This window comes from Pelobates fuscus, chromosome 3, assembly GCF_036172605.1.
Source record: "Pelobates fuscus isolate aPelFus1 chromosome 3, aPelFus1.pri, whole genome shotgun sequence".
NCBI classification, from domain to species: domain Eukaryota; kingdom Metazoa; phylum Chordata; class Amphibia; order Anura; family Pelobatidae; genus Pelobates; species Pelobates fuscus.
The window spans coordinates 361,119,979-361,143,417 of NC_086319.1; the positions used below are offsets into that span (position 1 = coordinate 361,119,979).

At 40.0% G+C, this 23,439-nt stretch overlaps 1 protein-coding gene across 1 annotated transcript; it reads left to right on the forward strand.

Moving 5' to 3' along the window:
- The first annotated feature begins 811 nt into the window (after positions 1–811).
- On the forward strand, positions 812–14,721 carry LOC134601391 (uncharacterized). Its single transcript, XM_063445867.1, has 7 exons — positions 812–914; positions 5,436–5,578; positions 5,966–6,151; positions 9,658–9,840; positions 11,826–11,985; positions 13,492–13,579; positions 14,423–14,721. Exons 1-7 carry the CDS (start codon positions 812–814, stop codon positions 14,526–14,528), a joined length of 969 nt encoding a protein of 322 aa, XP_063301937.1. The 3' UTR covers positions 14,529–14,721.
- Positions 14,722–23,439: the final 8,718 nt, after the last annotated feature.

The following is a 23,439-nucleotide window of genomic DNA, read 5'->3' on the forward strand; positions in this document are numbered from 1 at the left end:
ATGTAAATGTATATGTCTAATTACTGAAAATTCAAACAATTTTATTTCTTCAGGTATTTGCTTGTCTTATGCAGGACAAAATAGGGCAGGACACAAAAGTTAGATTACAAAGAATTTCTAACTTTCCACTTATATAAAGTTATATTGTTATATATCCGATGTTCTCACATAACGGTAAATGCAACCAAATTAGAAGTGAAAGTTGTCAATTGCACTTGCTGATGAGAATTTGTAAGGAACCTTATGTTGAGGGCGATATGTTGAGGGTTGCATATTTTAAAAAATAATTCTACCTGAAAGTGAAATTATTGTCTTTAAGAGATATACAGTAAGTACAGTTACCTGACTAAAACCAATTACCTGTATTACCCATACAGAGCATTACAAACTGCATATACTCCCCAAAGTGGACCAACATTCCCCACTTTCTTTATCTTCCCTCTGGTGGCTATAATACAGCATCGATAGGGAAACATTATTCATACTCACTCTGTCCATCGTGTTCTGGTCTTTGTCTATTGATTCACAATGGATGAAGATGAGAAGGCAAGTAGAAAGAAAAGTAATTTGATTTAATTTTACAATGCTTTTGAAATGGAAGTATACATTTAGTAAGAGTTTACATGTCTGTTTGAGGGAAGTGGCTAACTAGGCTTGTAAATATTATCCTGCCACTTTTAGGAGTAAAAAAAAAACTATCCAGTACTTAGAGGTTTGTCTGTAGTTTAATATTTATATGTTATAAAAACGACGAGTTTTCAGTGGATGATTCAATGCAGCACTTTTAACACATATGATTGTTTTCTTTAGGATGTATTTCAAGAAATGCCTATTTGTTTTCTCAACACTTATAATCTGTGCTTCGGCTGCACACTTCCTTGAACAAGAATGGAACTTGTGGAAATCCAAATATGGTCAGTTTTTTTTTTTTTTTTTTTTTTATTTTTACTGAAATCTATGATTTGTGCTAGTCAGGGACAAATTTACCTATTCAGTCAATGAACTAAAACATTCTATGTCCAATTAGTACATTTTCCTATAATTACCATCCTTGTTTTTGCCTTAAAGGGACACTCCAGGCACCCAGACCACTTCTGCTCATTGGAGTGGTCTGGGTGCCAACTCCCACTACCCTTAACCCTGCAACAGTAATTATTGCAGTTTTTCATAAACTGCAATATTTACATTGCAGGGTTAACTCCACCTCTAGTGGCTGTCTATTAGACAGCCACTAGAGGTCACTTCCTGGGTTCTAGCACAGGTTTCCTGTGCTAGAGCGTCGCTGGACGTCCTCACGCTGTGTGAGGACCTCCAGCGTCGCTCAAAACCCCATAGGAAAGCATTGAAATGATTTTTCAATGCTTTCCTATGGGGAGACGTAATGCGCATGCGCGGAATTTCCGCGCATGCGCATTAGGTCTCCTCGGCCGGTGAGCGAGATTAGTCTCGCCCACCGGACGACGTAATCACTAGGAGGAGCGTCGCGGAGGCGGAGACAGCGGCGAGGGACATCGCCGCTGTCCCAGGTAAGTGACTGAAGGGGTTTTCACCCCTTCAGTAACCGGGGATTGGGGGGTGGGAGGGAGAGGGACCCTCCAGTGCCAGAAAAACTGATCGTTTTTCTGGCACTGGAGTTTCCCTTTAATGTATAATTCCCTTCATGAATGTACTATATTGATCAAATATATTACATTTAAAAAATAATACCCCTAACGAATTTCTAATAACTTGTATGACAAATACTGCTCAAAATCATAAAGCCTAAATATAGCAAACTACCTGTTGAGGGATCATAATGTGCAATAACTGCGGATAAATAAAGATATACCCATGCACACAGCCCATCTGGGCAGACTAGATGGGCCGAATGGTTCTTATCTGCCGTCACATTCTATGTTTCTATGTTTCTATGTACCAGGGTATATATCTATATGAATAGTCCAAGCAATGGAATAGCAATAATGGGAGAAAAAAAGGGGGGGAAGTTAACTAAATCCTTAGTTAGAGCAATGGTTATGTTAAACCATATGTAAGACATAGCATAGCTATCTGACTGTATAGAAGGAAGAAACACCATGCATCAATGGGCGCATTCTAATTGCAAAAAATAGTGTTCGTTGGCAGTGCCGGTGTTAGATGACAGTCTGATAGTACTATGAAACCAGGAAGGTCTGGGGTGAATCAAAATTGATCCACACTACTGGAGAAGTCACTCAGCACCTTCCTTCACAAGCCTCCCCAGGCACCTATTGCAAGTCACACACTCGATGCTAGGTAACTTCCATCCCTTACCTTCAAGGGCACATATTCATAATCCCACATTCAGTCACAGGAAAGCAAGTGTGGTAGTAAATAAATTCCATGCTGCTACATAACTTTGTGGATAACGCTTCAACTTTCCTCCCGTGCCTTCCAGGGCACCTATTGCTCTCAACTAGTAACACATGATCCCTATAGAAAAGAGCATGATCGCTCCGTGAGTGAGTGAATGAATTAAAAAAAAAATAAGCGTGGTGACAAGTCCGTGTCCTGTCATAAGATCAATCAAGACAGCACTAACAGGACCCTTAATGCGCGTGTTTCACCCAACCTGGCTCGTCTGAGGGGAAATGGCCGGTACAGAGCACTGAGTTTAAATAGGAGGAGGTTCAATCCCATTTGCTCTGGGAAATGTGTCTTTTAGGTAGATTTGAAATGTGTTAAAGGGTGTCATGGTGCTCCTCCTACTGGGAGGGCAATCTCACTTGTGTGAAATTAAGGTAGGACTATATGTTGTATTGTAAAGCCCATTCCTTATCATATAACCGTTCTGATATTAACTGCTTTGATGGCTCAAGTGTTTATTACGCCTGCCTGTATAACATGAAGTCGTAGGGCATTTTTTATCCCAGTATACAACTATGTGGTCACTCGTTAAATGTGATAATGGCCAGGGTGTCCTGATGGATAACACTGGGTTGAAGCGTAGTGAATTTCACAAAAGCGTGTAAGCTATTGTCAAGTGAAGCAGTACTAAAACCAAAAGCGGAGGTATCTCCGCTAATGGCAGAGAAGGATATATTTGGTTCTAACAATAAAGTAAAATATAGGGAACACAATTAGATTAGTTCCAAGACTGTAAAAATGTTAAAGAATACCTTCAAGTTTTACTGAAGTATCAAGTTTATAAGATAAATCATGGTCAAAAGAGTAATAATTATTATAATAATACTATATTTCCAAGGGAATATTAGTATGTATCCTATATGAATAGATGATAAATTATCAAACCCATTCTAAGTACTGTCCAATTGTCAAGGATTATGAGAGCCTGTTGATTTCTCTGTTAAAATTGATACTTTATGACAGTTGTAACATATGTGGAAATAGTTATGATCAAAAATAGTTACATCTTGTAAGTGCCTTAACAGAAACTATATTGTCAAGCAGAAAGAATATCTAACCTTTTGGACTGAAAAGTAGCCTACGAGGTAAGAGATTGGGGAGGAGATGAAAAATCATCATAACTCTTTTACAGAGTTCGATGTAGTTCACATACATTTTCATTAACCCCTTAAGGATGGTGGGAGTACTATGCCATCCTTGGGAAACCGGCTCTACATGCCGGCGGGCGGCATAGTACGTCCCTGCAATCCAGGGGACTTACCTGCTTGCTGGCGATCCCCCACTGGTGAATGTGATGGGGGGACTTCCCTGGCATCCCAGGCAGTCCCCCTGCTACCGATTTGGCCCTCCTGAGCCATGTGATCAAAGGTCCTTGCGAGGACCTCCCTATCACATGAACGGAATAGCCATCCATAGCAGTGCCAGCAGGGGGAGTGCCTGGAATGGCAGGTAGTCCCCCTGCTGCCTTTAATAAAATAAAATAAAGTTTTTAAACAGTTTAAAATTAAATAATATATACTTAGATCATATATCTCAGATCATATCACACACACTTACACATACATACACATACACTAAGTGTATTTTAATATTAATATATATAATTATATATATTAATATCAAAATACACATAAAATTATATATATATATATATATATATATATATATATATATACATATATATATATATATATATATATATATATATATATATATATATATATATATATGAAACAGGGGGGGAGGCTGCACTTACCTGAACATGCATAAATGGGGTGCTGCTGGGGTCCAATTATACAATACACAAGATCCAGCGTACTCACCTATCCACTAAACTTCAATGTTGGCAGATTTTATTAGTTTTTTTTTTTTTTTTTAAAACACCTAATCTAGGCAAAAATAATGGGGGTTTAGTTACATTATATGATAATACATTGCATAAGCCTGCCACAACGTCAATGTACCCCCTCTTTGGCAGGTCCTACTCTAACAGCCTAATGTCTGTGGCAGGCTTATGCAATGTATGATCATATAATGTAACTAAACCACCATTATTTTTGCCTAGATTAGGTGTTTAAAAAAAAAAAAAAAAAAAACTAATAAAATCTGTCAACATAAGTGAAAATAGGTCAACAGGAGGTGAATTGCGGTTGACCAGACATATAGTCAAATTCAAGTTTTGTTTACGCTTTATTTTGATCAAAACGTGTACATTATTTTGCTCAGTCCTTAAGGGGTTAACTGGCTACCTTATGTTGTTTGTAAATAGTAAAGTATGATTTACTACACAATGCATTGATCTGACAGGTTCTTAAAAATGGGATCATAGTTTCTTCAGTCCATTTATTTATGGATGAAAGGTGTAAAATTAGATTCCTCGTTGAGACCTTCTGGTGTGAGTGTTTTAAAATGGTAAATCCACCTTGATTCTTTCATTAGTAAGATTTTATTAAAATTGCCTTTTCTGGTGTTCATGGTCAATGTCTGAGAAGTTAAGCATGTGGGATCACCATCATGATGGTTTCTAACATGGTAGATATATTGGGGTTTGTGATTGAACATACATGTTGTAGGATCATTCGTCTTAGTTGCTAGTAGGTTTTACCTATGTATTGGATCCCACAACTGCATGTTGTTAAATATATAATATGTGTGGAACTACAGTTGATAAACTCCTTGATCTTGTATTCCTTTTTAGTTTTCGTACTTGCTACTGTTTTGGTTTGTTTTGATAAATATACAGGCTTTGCAGTGTCCACATCGAAATACTCCAGTAGTTTGTGTTAGCCACGTGGGTTGCACTTTTATTGGTTCTGTATGGCTGTGTACTAGGTAGTCTTTAAGGTTCTTAGATCTGTGTGCTGTAATGTTGGGAAATGTGTTAATATTTATTTATTTCAATAAAATTGATTTATTTTCTTTATTTAACAGTTTAGAGTCTGGAAGACAGCTGACACTCAACTAAGACTATACTATATCCCAGTCTCCTTTGGTACTCTATTCTCCGTTCATTTATATAGTTTCCATTTTATTGTTATATTTCATGGCAGGAAAACAATATGACACAGAAGAAATTGAGTTGTATCGTCTAGAAGCATGGTTAGCCACGAGGGATCTGGTGCAGAAACACAACCAGCTGGCAGAACTAGGTCTTAAAAACTACACTTTGGCAATGAATCAGTTTGCAGATCTGGTAAGTGTTATGAAATAATTATGTAGCTATATTAGTAATTTAATTAACCAGCCCCTGAAAATAATTAATGAGATTGTTTTTGTTTTCCATACCAAAATAAATATATATATATATATTTTCTTTTTTATAAGGAGAGCTAGTACAGGAATCACTGATATACATTTTTAGTTTTCTCTGGTGACCTTCTAGAAAAAGAGCATTTACCTTTACTTTATAATTTACATCTGACCTGTTTTTGTACTGCATGTGATGTATTTCCAAATATTTTTTAGTAATACACAAGAATGAACACAAACAGCAACAATTATTTATTTACATGGTGCAGCGTAAAGTGAATGAAAGAGAGACTGACCTGCATTATGAATAAATTGTGTTATCTTGCTTCAGACCCCAGAAGAACGGGCTTCCCACATCAGTCTTGGCTTGAAAGGAAAAGTTTCAGAACCTCGCTTTTTCCAGAATCGTCATGGAAATTTGCCCATTATTCCAAAGAGATTTGACTGGAGAAAAACAAAATGTGTGACTCCAGTTAAAAGTCAAGGCGAATGCGGCTCATGTTGGGCATTTGCGACGGTAAAATTAATCACTTAATTACTGTAAATCTAGCTATTAAGAAATTTGATTTGTCCTATATTGTGTTAATTTATAGTGAATGCATGGTGGATAGAATTGAAACATTACTGTTACTTCTGAGGTCTTTGTATTTTTTTGCAAGGTCCTCACCAAAGTGACCATTTTGAACCTGGGAGAGGATCAGTAAGATAGATAAACTTACCTGAACCTCCTACTCCTTAGAAATGTCATCTTCCTCCCCTTCTTTGGTTTCAATATCACTATTGCTCTTTCAAAAATGTGCTAGAGTTTAAAAAAAATGGATTATATATGAATTGAATACAGGTTCTTCCAATATGATCCTCTGCATCTATAATAAGGTGCCACAGACATATATTGCAAGTTGTGCAAGAACATGCAGCATGCTCCCATCAGCTGTTGCAATTTCATATTGTACAAAAAGATATCTAAAGATGCCATTCCCATCAGCCATTTGGCACCTTGTGCACATATAAGCAATTTAAAAAAAAAATATTTAATGATGGAATCTCCCCAAAAATTCTCACATAGTTTTAATGTAACATGCAATTTTTGGTCTATATTTGGCTCGCAAATTACAGATCTGTATTAAAATAGTTAAGGTAATATATTTATTTTCAAAAAACAATTGAACACAAATTCATACCAACTTTTGTGAAGCAATGACCTTTTAAGAAGGCTTCAAGTTCCATACATCTGTCCAGGATATAGGGCAAAAAAATGTTTAAAAAAGTATTGCAGTTTCTTGTATTACCTTGTTTATTATCTAACAGAAATCTGTAGTCACAAGCTTTCAGGAGTACCTCTCTTCATCAAGTCTAAAGCATCACTGACCAATAAAGAAACAAGCAGGCTATGATAGCTTTTAGACTTTATAAGTTGAGGAACTCCTGAAGCCTTGTCACTAATAATTTATGTTAGTCAAATACACAAGCAGGCCCGGACTGGCCATCGGGCAAACCGGGCAAATGCTCGGTGGGCCGCGATGGCCATGGGCCGAGGCCGGCAGGAAAGATCAAGAGATCTCCCCTGCCGGCCCATGCGCAGCAGCACCGGCCCCAAGATGGAGTTCTATCCCATCATGGGCCGATGGGGAGATCGGGAAGGGAGCCGGTCTCCCTCCGCGCACGGCGAGCAGCTTCCGTTCTCTTCTTCTCGCGAGCTCCGAGATTATCAGAGCGTTGCCATGGTAACCCGCGGCAACGCTCTGAAAAAACGGCGCTCGCGAGAGGGAGAGAGAGAGATGGTCTGTACCCTGCGGGGTACAGACTGAATTACCTGCCGCTGGACCGCCAGGGATGTGTGTGTGGCGTAGCCCCCCCCCCTCACTGGACCACCAGGTATGTGAATGTTCCCCCCCCCACATAAAAGTTAAAAGGGGGAATAAATTGATTTTTTTTTTTTTTTTTACTTTTTAATAATAATAATAATTTAAGGCCATATACACACACAAACACATTACACACATACAAACACACTACACACACTGCACCCCTGCACTAACACTCACTGCACCACTAACACACACACATTCTGCTCCCCTGCATTAACACACATACACACACTGCACTAACACACAAACACACACTGCACTAACACTCACTGCACCACTAACACACACACATTCTGCTCCCCTACATTAACACACAAACACACACGGCACTAACGCTCACTGCACCACTAACACACACACATTCTGCTCCCCTGCATTAACACACACTGCACTAACACACACTGCACTAACGCTCACTGCAGTAACACACAAACACACACTGCACTAATACACACACTGCAGTAAAACACAAACACACTCTGCAGTAACACTCACTGCACCACTAACACACACACACATTCTGCTCCCCTGCACTAACACACACTGCACTAACACACAAACACACACTGCACTAATACACACTGCAGTAACACACACTGCACTAACACGCACTGCAGTAACACACAAACACACACTGCAGTAACACACAAACACACACTGCACTAAAACACACTGCACTAACTCACAAACATACTGCTCCCCTGCACTAACACACACTGCACTAACACACAATGCAGTAACACACAAACACACACTGCACTAACACGCACTGCACTAACACGCACTGCACTAACACACACTGCACTAACACACTAACACACAAACATACTGCTCCCCTGCACTAACACACTACACACACAGCACCCCCTGCACTAACACACAAACACACTACACCCCCTGCATTAACACACTGCATACACTCTATACCCCTACATACACACTACAGCCCCTGCATTAACACACAATACACACTCTATACCCCTATATCCACACTGCACCTCCTGCACTTACACACAAACACACTACACACACTCTATACCCCTTATATACACACTATTCCCCTGACACTCACATACACACACTAAACACACTCTATACCCCATAAACCTACACTACACTCCCTGCACTCTCATACGTTATACCCCTATAAACACACACATCACACCCCCTGCATGCACCCACACTAATTTATATCCCCTATAAATACATATTTTGCACCCCTTGTACACACTACACCACCTATGCATACATTATCCCCCCTATACACATGTGCTCTACAGCTCCCATATGCATGCACACACTAGAGCCCCTAGATACACTCACAAACACACAGTACAGCTCCTTACATGCACACACTCCACAGGCTCTATATAAATACACACACACAAACACACATACTTTACAACCCAGAGACACACACACTACAGCCACTAGCCACATGTAGTACGCCACAAACAGACCTCTTCACACACACAATTGCTCTACACACATGCAACGTCCAAACATTTACAACAACACAAGGAACATCCCCACACATGCACAACACTCTTTAACAGTCCGGTTCCTGTTTTGATCTCTGGTATCCCACTATTGAGGACACCAGAGACAAATCGCCAGCAAACGCAGCACAAACTCAACCCCCCCCCTTCCCCCCCAAAAAAAATCCTGGCATTTATTTTAGCCAGGAGCACTGGATGCTCTGGAGCAGTCACATTAACATACTCATTTGGTGGGGGGGGAAGGGGGTGTGCGTGTCAATGGTGGTGACATGACATGCCCCCTTTCTGGCCCCGCCCCTAATAGTGGGCTGCTCTGCCTTTAATTGCCCGGGCTGAATTTTTGTCCCAGTCCGGCCCTGTACACAAGGTATTACAAGAAACTGCAATACTTCATTATTTTGCATCTGTATAGCTGGACCAATATAGCTTCTCAAACGTGACTGGGATAGAATGAGCAATTCAGAAGAGAATAGTGCAGTTAACTACACTCTACTCTCCTTCAAATTTGTTTCAATGTATTTGTCCCAATTCAATAAAGTGATTCTGTATATTGCTGAACATAATATTCTTGTAATATGGATGGAGTTCAATATAATTTTTTTATGATTATTTTTTCTTTCTGAATTAAAAGGATCTCATGTAAATTGTGTTTTAAGGTGGGCCTTATTGAAACCCGTTACTGCCTTGATAAGGGTAAGCAACTCCTATTCAGTGAGCAGCAGCTTGTGGATTGCGATAAATCAAATTATGGTTGTGATGGTGGACTTCCAATTAATGCTCTGGAATATGTTTCCAAAAATGGTATTATGAAGAGTGATGACTACAAATATGAAGAACAGGTAGGATTTCTTTCTTTTAGACATTCATTAACAGTTGTACTCTAAGTAAATATTTATTTAGACTACAACTGTTTAACAATATACATTTTTATATTTGGAATCTTGTGCATTTTATTTTACATTAAAGAGAAATCACCACATTGTTTTTCCCTGCAACAAACCAAACCAATCATGCTCTAGATATAGGGTAGTCAACCTTTTAAAACCTACCACCCACTTTTACATCTTCGTTGAAGGTAACATTTCCTTGCCTCCCAGCAGTGCCACAGTAACTAATTTTATAGCGCAAGTGCATTTTTTTTAGAAAGGAGTTTTTTTTAACTATGTACTTAAAATAATATTTTCCTTTTTTTCTATTCTCTTTTCTACTTTTTTTTTTCCATGTGTCTGTGAAGTGCTGTGATTGTGTGTGTGAGAGAGTTGCAGTGCATGTGAAGGAGAAGTGTGTGTGGACCGGTGCTGTGTGTGTGAGTGGTGCTGTGTGTCTGTGAGGGGTGCAGTATGTGGGTGAGGGGTGCAGTGTGAGGGTGAGGGGTGCAATGTGAGGGTGAGGGGTGCAATGTGTGTGTGTGTGTGTGTGTGTGTGTGTGTGTGTGTGTGTGTGTGTGTGAAGGGTGCTGTGTGTGGGAGAGAGGTGCTGTGTGATTGTTTGTGAAGGGTGTAGTGTGTTTTTGTGTGAAGGGTGTACTGTGTGTGTTAGTGGTGTAGTGTGTGTGAGGGGGCAGTGTGCATGAAGGGTGCAGTGTGTGTAAGGGGTGCTGTGTGTTTGTGTGTATGAGTGTTGCTGTGTGTGTGTGAATAGTGTTGGTGTGTGTGGGAGGGCAGTGTGTGTGTGTGTTTGAGGGGGCAGTGTGTGTGTGTATGAAGGGTGCTGTGTGTCTTAATGGTGCTATGTGTGTGAGGGGGCAGTGTGTGTTGGGGGGCAGTGTGTGAGGGGGCAGTGTGTGTGAGGGCCCAGTGTGTGTGATGGGTGCAGTGTGGGGTAGTGTGTGTGAATGATGCAGTGTGTGTGTGAGGGGTGTAGTGTGTGTGAGGGGAGTAGTGTGTTTGAGGGGTGTAGTGTGTGAGGGGTGCAGTGTGTGTGAGGGGTGTAGTGTGTGTGAAGGGTGGGAAGGGTGCAATGTGAAAATGTATCTTAATGTCTTCCTCTCCCTTCTTCTTACCTTTTACCAGGGAGAAGGGACATAATGCTGCAAACCCTGGTGATCTAGTGGTGGCATGTTTACTTTAGCCTGTAGCTCCTCTGGCTACAGGCTGACTTTCCTCTCCTCCTGTGAGAACAGCACTGTATTGGAGCGTTGCCATTGTAACAGGCGGCAATGCTCCAACTAGCCTGCTCGCGAGAGGAACACAGAGCCTCCCAGGCCCTTCCCTCCCTCTTCTGGAGCTAAATGCCAGCGGGACAGTGAGGGAGATCTTTGATCTCCTCACCAGCCTGAGATTGGCTTCCAGCAAGGCTGGCTCTGCATGGGCAGGCAAGGGAGATGAAAGGGTGCATGGCCATCTAGGCCCACCGTGCTATATGAAACATTTCAGATTTGTAACAGTTTAAGCTTCCCCATTTACTAATAATTAAAAGTGTGAAGTGTTATGCAGAGATGTACATTGGCTGATTATATGAGTTTTATTCTGACTCAGTTAGGCAGGTGTGGTCAAATATATTGTATGTGGCCACATAATTGGATAACCTGGCCCAGACACATATATGAAGAGGGTTACAAGACCAGGGAATTATGTATTGGCATTGTTTGGGTTATATTTTAGATTCCACAACCCATGTTTAGAGAATGAAGTAAAGTTGACCAGGGGTTTGGTGGATCCCTGCTAATTCATATTCAACATAATAATTCAAATTTTTTTTCCCATCCCGTTCTATAAAGGCTAGTACAATAAAACATATTGTCAATGTTTAAATTGCATTTTGGAAGAAATTGCTTCAACAATATGTTTTACACTCTTAATTAATTTTGCTTATTTCTTTTTAGCAATCTAAGTGCTTATTTAATTCAAATAATGCAATAAAGATGAGAGCAACCAAATTCTATTATCTGAGTGGAGAAGAAGATTTGGCAAAATCCGTGGCAACTAATGGACCTGTTACTGCTGGAATTGGCGTTAATGATGAATTTATGCTGTATGAAAAGGGTAATGAATAATGATAATAATGCAACAATACTTTTTTATTTCAAAATGCTCTGTTAAACAAATATATGTTATAACACAGATAGTTGTATACAAAAAAAGCACCAGACTACAGATTTTTTTGTTTTTTAATATTCTCCAGATTTATTTGGTGAGAACAAAATAGCAAGGAAAAAGATACACAAGAATTACATTAAAAAATTTATTAAAAATGCATTGGACCCAACTTGATAGCATAGCTATACTTAGGACAAACATAAAATAATTGAAAACAGATTATGAACAATTAGTTCAAATTACCAAGTTACCAAAATTTTAACTTTTTTAATAGTCAAAATGTAGCCAACTAACAATGCAAAAAAGTAAAAAAGATCTTTCTATGGTTGCATTTATATTTGCTGTGTTGTGAAAACAAAATCAGTTGATTTTAGTTTCAGCAATCTCATCTGTTTATCTTAATGGCTGTGCAAAGTATTATAACTGCTACAGCACACTTTAGTGATTATGGAGCCAGGGTTGACTTGGATCACCCCAAAGTAAGCAGCTTAACAGTTTGCTAACGGTTTGACTTCTGAAGTGTACTGGTCCCTGCCTCTCTGCAGCCAGAAGCTCCCTGCCTGAGTTAGACCTGGTGAGACTTTGCACACTGGCTGATGGTGATCAGCTGATGAACACAGTGGTCCTTGAACGAGAAAATAAATGAGATTAAGTAGGATTTAGGATTGTTAAATTGGAATGTAGCCTGTTGCTCTAGAAACTAGTATTTTGGACTTGGATTGATATTTGGACTCTGTATTGGCAAACTTTCTTTTGGCACTGTACCGGACCACGGGTAACCCGACCGGTTACTTCCACTAATTTCTTCCTTCAGCCACTCCAGAACTACTTATAAGTATAAGGACACCCATTCCCCCCAGTAACTGGATGAGACACAGCTCCGGGAGTACAACTCAATCTTATTGTGCCACTCACGGCTTTTATGCAAACCCCTTTCAAGGGGTCTTCTACACACACAGACAGGGGTTTCCATCCCAGGATCCTCTGTACCTGGGAACCAAGTCCTAGGAAAAGGGACCTAGTCACTTTGTCTCCCAGACACAGAAAGCCTGCCACGAATGCAAGGGGTCTTTCACACCAAACAACAGCGGTCTTCATCCCAGGAGCCACTGTGCCTGAGAGTCAATGAGCGGGAAAGGGATCTAGTCTCCTTGTCTCCCAGGCAAAGAAAATGGCCAGTGCCCCAAAAGGGTCCTTACCATATGAACGTTCCCGAACAGGGAAACAGGGCACAGTACACGAAATACAAAGGGGAAACACAAAATATAAGGAGAAAACACCCGGATAAGCAGTGGTTCTGCCACAGGCACTTTATTATTTTAATTAGCAAATTAATCTCAATACTACATACAAAATCATAGTTAGGAGAGTGGCAACCCTCATTTTTTTGTTTTTTTATTTTATTTAAAATACATTTTCAACTTGTTTAAAAATATATTTCATTTAATTTAGGAATATATGATGGAAGCTGTGCTGGAGGACCAAATCATGCAATCATCATTGAGGGATATGGACGCAACTACTGGATAGTTAGGAATAGGTAAATTATTAACTGATTTTTAGTGTGGATAGAGAGGTTACCACACGGGTGTTTTGAGTGTTTTTGGTATCTATTTGGGTAACACGCTGTGACTCTGTACTTTTATTTGTAAATTATTAACTATTACTGTTTCTATTTTATTATTGCAGATTGAAAAATATTCAAAATTCAATTTAGAGCAAATATTTCAACAACTTAGATAGTGTATGAAATCATGAAACCTTAGGCCAGGAGTAGGCAACCTTCATCTTCATCTCCCATAATACTCACACAGCCATAATGATGGCAAAACATCCCATTGCACAGAGCTGCGGAATTTGTTGGAGCTTTATAAAGAATAATAATAATAATCAAGAGACATGTAGTCTGCAACATCTGAAATGCCGAAAGTTGCCTACCCCTGCCTTAGGCAAACATTAAATATATTTCAAATACAATATTTCAAATACAAGAGGATTGTTCCCAGCCTTTTGGAAAAAATCTTGCTCAACTTACTAGTTTACCAGAATGAAAACTGACACAAAAGTTTAAAGCCCAAAATCTACTTTTTAAATATAAGAAAGTTTACTTTAAACAAAAAATAAAAAATCACAACTAAGATAAAAGATCATCTATGCTTCTTGTCATGGAAACTTGATGCACTTACAATTAAGAATTTACGTTTATCTCAAAAAGCATTTGTCCCTTGAGCTCATTCATGGGGAATTATTCCTGATATCTTAAATCTCAAATTATAGACATTGGGTAAGTGCTGCTCAGAGTTAAGTGTTATAATATGTTACTTTGGAAATTAATGCATTACTATTACTATTAAGTAATTGTGTTATGTATTTTGTTTTGTAGCTGGGGTGAAGAATGGGGAGAAGGTGGCTATGTGAGAATGAAGAGAAATGTTAACCAGTGCAGTATAGCTGTCATGCCAGCGACTATGGAATTCACATTCCTTTAAAGAACATCTCAAACAGCAACACAAATTGCAGTGGCTGAGAAAGAAGAATATCCCTCTCGATGAATTGACTTTTGTTTTATCAAATTCTTTGATGCTTTGCAATTTTGACTTGCGTTCAGTTCATTTAAGACTGAGAAATGTTATTATGGCTTACCATTTGTTCTAATTAATAAAAGAAAATTGATCAAACGTATTATTTATTTAGCATTCTTTGAAAACTAGAATTAAAAAAAACACAAATCAAAAACAAAGGAAAACAAGCTAAAATTTAAATTAATTATGATCGTATTTAACTTTTTATTCAAATAGGAATTGTTTAATATGATATATAAACTTCTATTGAAAACAGGTAGCAACCAAGACACTCAAACTGATGTGTTAGATCCTTGAAACTCTTCCCTAAAATTGACAATACTTTATTTTATTACAATATATTAAAATACAAGTATGCAGGAACAAAACTAAACATATATATTATACCATTTGGCCTATAATTGTGGGAGGGGCTTATTATACACTTACCTATTTAAGGAACATCCCTTACCTGGCTCCATACCGTTTGAGGTCAGCGTTTGAATGAGATCCACTTCCGGGTTCATCCAGACGCCATTTTGACAGTACCTGTGCTCCACGAGGTCTTCTACTTCAGATGTGTTTTCAGTATTCAAGCCGCAAGGTTTTCCGGTCAAACAGCTTTCCAGCGACGCAGATTGAGTCCTAATACACACCAAACCGTAAATTGATCCACCCGTCGCGCCAAGTACATTCCCACGGCGTCTTCACGGGTCGGGTCCTCACTTTACGGTTTCCATTCATATGTTTCACTTGCTGCCTGACACTTTACAGTGTCCGTTCGTTTGCTACATTTGTTACATGGTCCATTCGTTTCCTTCACTTGTGATGCATACAAACTCCCAAACAGGAACTCCTTACCACGGTTATCTGTCCACACAGTTTCCATTCGTACACTTAGTCGCACGAACGGCGGGTTCAACATAACCCCAATACTGACCTCTACAGGTCAACTATCATATACATTATGAATTGTTGGGATTTCTGTCATAGTTCAAGTATCTGTGCTATAGGCAAGAGGCACTAGTAGTGGAGATTTACAGCTTGTAGAGTTATTCTTAAAGTCTGATACTTACCTTTACTGTTTAATGCAAAACCCATACGTTTTCCACCATGTTCTAACGTATTTCAATTGTTCTTGCTCATTCTCTTGATTCACCAAAACTCCCGAATGAGAACACTGTTTGTTACATTTGCTTGTTATACCAGGCTATTACGTTCGTGCACATAGTACTACACGAACGGCAGTTCAAGAACACACTCGCTACTTACCTCTACAGGTTGACCCCTCATCTCAGATAGCACATACAATTGTATTCATTGGATTTTGACAAACACTCATGTTCACAACTTCTGAGTACTGAGTACGGCCACACACTCCCGAACGGGAGATAGTCTACTTTAATCATGCGGCACATTGTTTTAGTTACTGATGGTACGAATTCATACTGAAAAAAACATTTAGTGCGCAACCACATGAAATACAGCTTTCGTTTAAACATATCTACAAATACTGGCCCCTACCGGTCAAATAACATACAGCATGTTTCAAAATTATATCTGTTACACGCTTTGTGTTTGAATTTTCACATATTCTGTTGGAATCACTTTTCATGCATTGTTGCCTCCCTGTATAGGTTTAAAACTCATATACTACATAGTTCCATTTAACTTTCCCTGCTTATATATAATCAGTCTCCCTATGAGAAGGGGGAATTAGAAGCATACAAGTGACTTATTTGACAGAGCACTTTGCTCTATAATTTGTACATGCTGCACATATTAGGGTAAGCTTGGTATATGCCTATATCTATTATTTCATATGTTATTTCATCCATTCAGGTTACAGGTACTACTAAAAAACCTATTCGGATTAACAGGTCATAAACCATACATACCAGGTACATACACCTGCTCACGTGGTATATATATATTCCAATTTCCTCAGGAATAGATAATAGTGTACTGGCATTTAGGGTCCAATAGGTATTTTTCCTTTTTCTCGGCATTTCATGCCTTCCAGTTAGTTTTCCCGCGAGGCCAACACCCCGCCTCACACTCGGAGGCATACACCCATCGGGCCACTCGTTAGCTAGCCACCTCGCATAGTAACATAGAGAGGGCCTCACCTGTCACTCCCTTTCCTATTATTCTGGTTACAGTCACCGAGAGGCCGACATCCCGTCACTACGCTTGGTGGCCACAAAAAATCCCCTCGCGCCAACGCATAGATAGAGCCTCTCAAGCCACTTGACAACTAGCAGGGCCTCACCAGTCACCAAAACAAATAAATAACTGTTTCGCCATGAGACTTTAGCTAACAAGCCAGTACAAGACCCATGCTGTTCAAGTAGTAATGGCTATCTTCATGTTATTTAGTATGTCTCAAGAAGGTGGCGAGGATTTCTCTCTACCAAGCACTAAATTCCAGGCATTTCATCAAGCACTTCTTACAGCCGCTCAAGCAGCCACAGCCACTCCTTCGTTCCAGCATCTAATCATGGATTAGACATTCTCATGCAACATAGCAGGGAACTGTCCCAATTAGCACTTTTGTCCAATACTCATAGGACGTATAACAGAGCCTTCATCTTGTTTAAAAGATTCCTGTTGGAACACAACATATATCAACCTTTTGTCATGACATCTCACCTGCTTATTTTTGCCATCTTAAACTTAAACTATCTCACAACACCATTAAATTATATTTGACAGGCATTCAACACCACATTCTAACCCTATGGCCAAACAACCATAGCTTCATGTCATCATACCAGATAAAGAACATACTCAGAGGTATTCAGAAATCCGTTCCCATTTGTACCTCACAGAGAATACCAATAGACAACCAACGTTTCCATTCCTTATCTAACCTAATAGATTTAAAACCATTTAATTCCACTAACAACGCAGTAATGAAAACAGCCATGTACATAGCCTTCTACGGCTTTCTCAGGCCAAGAGAGTTTACTACTATCACCACCACTCAGACAGATCATTGTCTTCAACGATCCAACCTACGTAAACACATGGATCACTGCATATTGGCTCTACCACATTCCAAAACGAGTCAACACGCACCACCAGTAGAGATAACACTATCCTACCCACAATAAATGGTGCCCAGTTGCGGTCCTAGATTCCTACCTTCAAAACCCCCAAATCACAACCATCACAGGCCTTATTTTTATTACAAGGCTCAGTGCTTACTACCTCTACCTTCATGAAATATGTCAGGTCTCTGTTAACCCAGCTAGGCCACAACCCTTCTAACTACTCAGGTCACTCCTTCCATATAGTGGAGGCTTCCACAGCCTCCAGTGCACATTATCAAATCACTGGGGCGGTGGAAATCCTCTGCTTATACACGGTAGATACCCAAACCAGTACAAGAAATATGAAATGCATTTAAGGAAATGTCTGGTTAATTTGTATGTATTTGTTGACTGAAATCTTTGATTATTCACTTTTGCCTTCTTTATTTACCGACTTGCTACCGACTTGCTCTTTTATACTATCCTACGCTTATACTGGAACTTTACTCCTTAAACGGCTATGTGCCCCTAACACAAGTATTAAGGCCGTTTGGCCTGTAATTGTGGGAGGGGCTTATTATACACTTACCTATTTAAGGAACATCCCTTACCTGACTCCATACCGTTCAAGGTCAGCGTTTGAATGACCCTCCCACCACTCCACTTTCTCAACACTTTTTCTTTATTTCTTTTCTCTTTTTCTTTCTTTTCTTATCCCTGGTGGGCCCTCTTTATCTACAGGCCTACCACATAGTCGGTTCTGGCACACCACAATTGACTTGCTCTTTTATACTATCCTATGCTTATACTGCAACTTTACTCCTTTAAACGTCAGCACTGTACATTTCACTACAGCGCCAGTAAATGCTGCAGCGCTGTACAGATATACAACCTAGAAATTTTGACTCGTGATGCCTTGGAAAAATATTGAAATATTAAGTGCGCCATGAACTTAAAAAGTTTGGGAACCACTGCTATAAGCAGTTAACTTATAAATTACTTGAAAAGGAGCATTCAAATATTTACTCAACAGACTGTTTTTGCATGTGAGATAATATTAACTGAAATATCACAAAAAACTTCTGGGATCACTTGTTAAATGTGAAATAACAGTAACGTTATCAAATAAAATGGATTGTTCAAATGATAATGATATATACTTTAATGATATATAAATTATAACATATGTTCTAAATTTTACTATCCAGAAACTTGTCTTCCTTAGTAGATATAGTTCAGACTCATGACATGCGCACAGTCGTAATTTGGCATGTGCAATACTCAACTCCAAACTCCCCTTAATAAGACACGGACACCGGCTTTTCTGTTGGAAATATATAGCCCACAGCTTTATTTAATTATTATCATAACATTTAACAAATTAGGGTCATTGCCAAAATAGTAATAATATTTAGAAACAATCTCCCTCCATACATAAATACCCCTGGCAATAACCCCATACCAATACCAATATAACAATATATAACCATATAAAATAACATATAACATGAAACACGGCCTACCAAAGAGGCCCCATATCCAAATGTTTAAACTGTAGGGGTGTACCGAGACACACTTACACCCCCAGGTTCAGAGCCCCCTATGAGCTCGAACCTACCAACCAATTGTAACACTCCTGCCTAATCCAGCCTAAACCTTGCCATGACCACTTCATACTCCACCTACCTCCCACTTAACCTAGCCCTTCCCTGCCACAGCACATGACTTGACTCCTTAAGATCATGAGCACCCATCACACAAAAACAGGGCCCTAGTAATACCCACCTGAAAGCCCAAGTTAAGCAGGTCACAACCCACCTCTGATAAATGGACCCCATCTGTCCTAAAATACCCGGACAGCATACCCTCCATTTCCCTATGCCGCAATGCCACACCATGTACCCTTCTAATAAAAATCAACATCAAAAAATCAAAAAAATTCACCTTTCCTCCACATTGAGCTACCGCAGTCGGGTCCCTGGCATGACGCCTGTTAAACCGAGGCACCATCTCCGACCATACCACCACCACGCCCGGAAACCAGCTCCTGAAGCCGATCCACATCCTCTTCATCCACTGGACCAACTCCATTTGAGGAACCAGCCCTAAATCATTACCCCCACCATGAATTAACACCATGTCCGGGTGGCACCCCCTGCCACCCTCCAAAAAATCTTCCTACTGATGCTTTGCCAACCAAATCCTGAAAACCAAACTACAGCAACAACTCCAGCTCCAGAGGAAAGTCCAGCTGCACTCCTTGTCTCCGAACTGCTGCCCTCTTCTGCGCCCAATAGACATACGAAAGTCCCACCAACCAGGCAACCTAAAAATAAATGCATCCTTGGATATCCTAACCTGAGAGAGAATTAATCTCTGAAGACTTAAAGTGACTCTGATGGGCTTGAAAGATTCATGCAGTTTGTGAGTGCCATCTAACATCAAACAGTGTATTGTTATCATATGGTGTTTCCCTATGAGTTTTTTTCTCTGTTTTTTCTATCTAGGTGTATCTTGTATTCAACCTAAAAAGAAAACAAGAGGATGACAAAGCAGGAACATCCAACCATGCCCAAACCAAACCCATTTTACACCAGCCTGTTCAGCCTCAGGTACGAACAGAACCATTTAGACTCCCACCTCCCAATTTGCTTAATCAGCTCATCCCCCAGAGCTCATCAGCTGCCTCCGTTGCTGCCCCTATCTGTTACAAGTGGGTCCAGAACTGCATCGGTTCCAAGCCTAACTGCCATAAACCCAAACGGAAAAACCCCAAAAACTGGAACCGAGACAACGCAGAACCATCAGCATGAATCAAAAATCAATCCGTGACCCCAGGGCGGATTTCCAGAAAGCTGGCCGCACAAAAAAAATAAAACGGGTTGACAACGAGCAACCCAATCAGATCTCCACTTTATCTGACCCAACTACAATGTCCTTGCACTGAATCCCAACCATTCCAGCCCGATCAGCACTCACCAATTCCCCGATCCTGGAAGCCCCGAAAAACTCCCCAACAAAGGCCACTGAAAATAACACCGCCTCATACAGAGATGAACATACCCTTGGCAGTACCCCCACCAACTTCTATAACGCCTAACTAAAAAATTCTTGGTTACGTCTCTCCAACCGTTCAATTTAAGCAAAAATGCCAAGGCTGACATATTCCGGTCTATCATAGACGTTGACGCTTTCCGTGCAAATAAGCGGCATAAGATCCACAAAAGAGCATCTAGTCGACTCGTGGGAGACTGCGCCACCCCTGCCTGCTTCACTATCTCATGCCACTCATTCCAAACCTTTACGTAGGTAGCCCATGTGCCCGGCACCAGAAAACTTTTTATGAATCCCTCAAGCATGATGTCCTGTGCTGTCATATCTCCTCCGGACAAGCCTGTCCCACGTCCTGCGAATCAGTCACCACGTTCAGAAACCCGGGCACATGCCGAACCCTGAAAACAATGTTAAATGACATACACAACAGAACAAAATGCAGAAGTAACCGGACCATCGGTATCGAGGATGCAAACCATTAGCCGCCTGAATCACTGCCATATTATCAAAGTAAAATACAATTTTCCTATTCCCGAGAGCCTCCCCCCACAAAACCAATGCCACCACCAATGGAAAAAACTTGAGAAATGCCAGGTTCCTAATCAGGGGGCTCCACTTCCACACCTCGGGCCACTGCTCCGCACACCATCGGCCAGCCATATAAGCCCCAAAGCCGACACTACCAGATGCATCCGTGAACAAACCAATGTCCTCCGATGACGCAGCCGGATCCCAAAAGAACATCCGGCCAATGAAATCCCGTAAGAACTGTTCCCATACTTCCAAATCCGCCATCATAGATCCAGTCACTCTAACATAGTGAGTCGGGGACCGCACCCTGCTCGTTGCCCAGGCTAACAGCTGGCAAAAAAAGTCCCATGGGAATCACCCTACATGCAAAATTGAGGTTGTCCAGCACAGACTACAATCCCCGCAACGTCACCTTCCACGCACCCTTGACAGCCCCCACCAGCTTGCATAGTGCGATCAGTTTTTCCATGAACAACCTACATTACACCTTCAGAGTCAATTCCAGTCCCAGAAAATTAAGGCAAGTGGTAGGGCCTATTGTCTTGTCCTCCACCAAAGGAACCCCGAACAATCGAGCCACCCACTGGAAAACCCTCAACGTCTGGCAGCATTGGTCGGAACCAGCAGGGCCAAAGCACAAAAAATCGTCAAGGTAATGCACTACAGAACCCCCACCAGTTTCCGCCCGCACTGCCCACTCCAAGAAGGTGCTAAACTTCTCAAAGTATGCACAAGAAATAGAGCAGCCCATTGGCAAGCATACATCCACAAAATTATTCCCCTCGAAAAAACACCCCAAACGATGATGACAAACCGGGTGAATGGGAAGCAATTGGAATGCCACTTCCACATCCGCCTTTGCCATCAGCACCCCGTGCCCTGCCTTCTGCACCAACTCGATGATGCATAGGACACAGAACACAGAGCCTCATCAATATCATCATTCACCGAAGACCCTTTCAGGTATGACAAATGATGTATCAGCCGGAACTTGCCCTCCTCTTTCTTGGGGACACCAAATGTTTTTCAGGAACAAGAATTCTTTTTAAATTATTTTTCTTTTTTTAATAGCAGATCATAGAAAATCAATTAACTTGGAATTAAAAGGAAAAATAGAGAGAGAAAAAAGAGAGTGAAAAGAAAACAAAAAACTATATCTTGAAGTAGAGGAGAAAAGGTAAAATTGATAACATTAGTAAAATATATCACATTTATATATATATATATATATATATATATATATATATATACTGTATATATATATGTATAGATATAGTTTCATTTTATTATATATTTTCATGTGAAAACACTGAAGAAATGACACTCTGCTGCAATGTAAACTGTATAACAGTGCAAATTTTCTGTCCCCTCAAAATAACTGAACACACAGCCATTAATGTCTAATACAGAAATAAAAAAGTATATATATATATATATATATATATATATATATATATATATATATATACACATATATAAAATGTGGGGGCCTGGAGTTGTGGGAGGGGCTTTCTCAGCCTATATAACACCTAACAGGGTCTAATACACTTACCTGACATCACTTCAAGAATTTGTGGACTTCCACTTCCGGGTTCCTGTCCTTTGACCTGTTCCCAGCATCTTGTCCGTTTCTTCTCTGTCAGGTTCAAAATTCCTTTTGGTATATTTTGTTTGCTTGTTTTGTGGTGAATCTATTGTTCTTATAAAGAAACTCCCATTGTACCAGGATTCTACCCGCAATTCACTAAAAACTAAGTTTTATTTGCATTTCGTACTTTGCTTTCGTTCACTTTGCCAGTCGTTCTTTCAGTTCATTACTTTGCATTCGTTTAGTTACAGTTTGTTTACTTTGCCATTCGCTTCTGGCATCTCGTACACTAAGTTTTAGTTACATGCAATTGACGTGTGATTATGTACTTTTTAACCAGCCGAGTTGAACTGTTACAAATATTTAACCTATTTATATGACCTTGTGGTTCAATGAGTAGTGCTTCATAATTGTGTTTTATGTTTCAGTCTTTTATGCTTTTGCAACTTTTTTTCCCATTTAAAGCTGGTTGTATATGTATTTTACTTCTTCTAATCTCTGAACGCTCTATTCTCTATTACTCCACCTGGTGTAAAAATATGGTAACGCTTCTCATGTTTTAATCATCATTCACGTGTTATATATATATATATAATGGTCAGAAATGGTTTCTGACTTAGTATTACTTACA

Bases quoted from the DNA above. Each gene is read 5' to 3' on its own strand.
- LOC134601391 (XM_063445867.1), top strand. From the start codon at position 812: ATGTATTTCAAGAAATGCCTATTTGTTTTCTCAACACTTATAATCTGT. The intron at 915-5,435 runs GTCAGTTTTTTT...ATTTCATGGCAG, and splicing joins CTTGTGGAAATCCAAATATG to GAAAACAATATGACACAGAA. The intron at 11,986-13,491 runs GTAATGAATAAT...CATTTAATTTAG, and splicing joins ATTTATGCTGTATGAAAAGG to GAATATATGATGGAAGCTGT.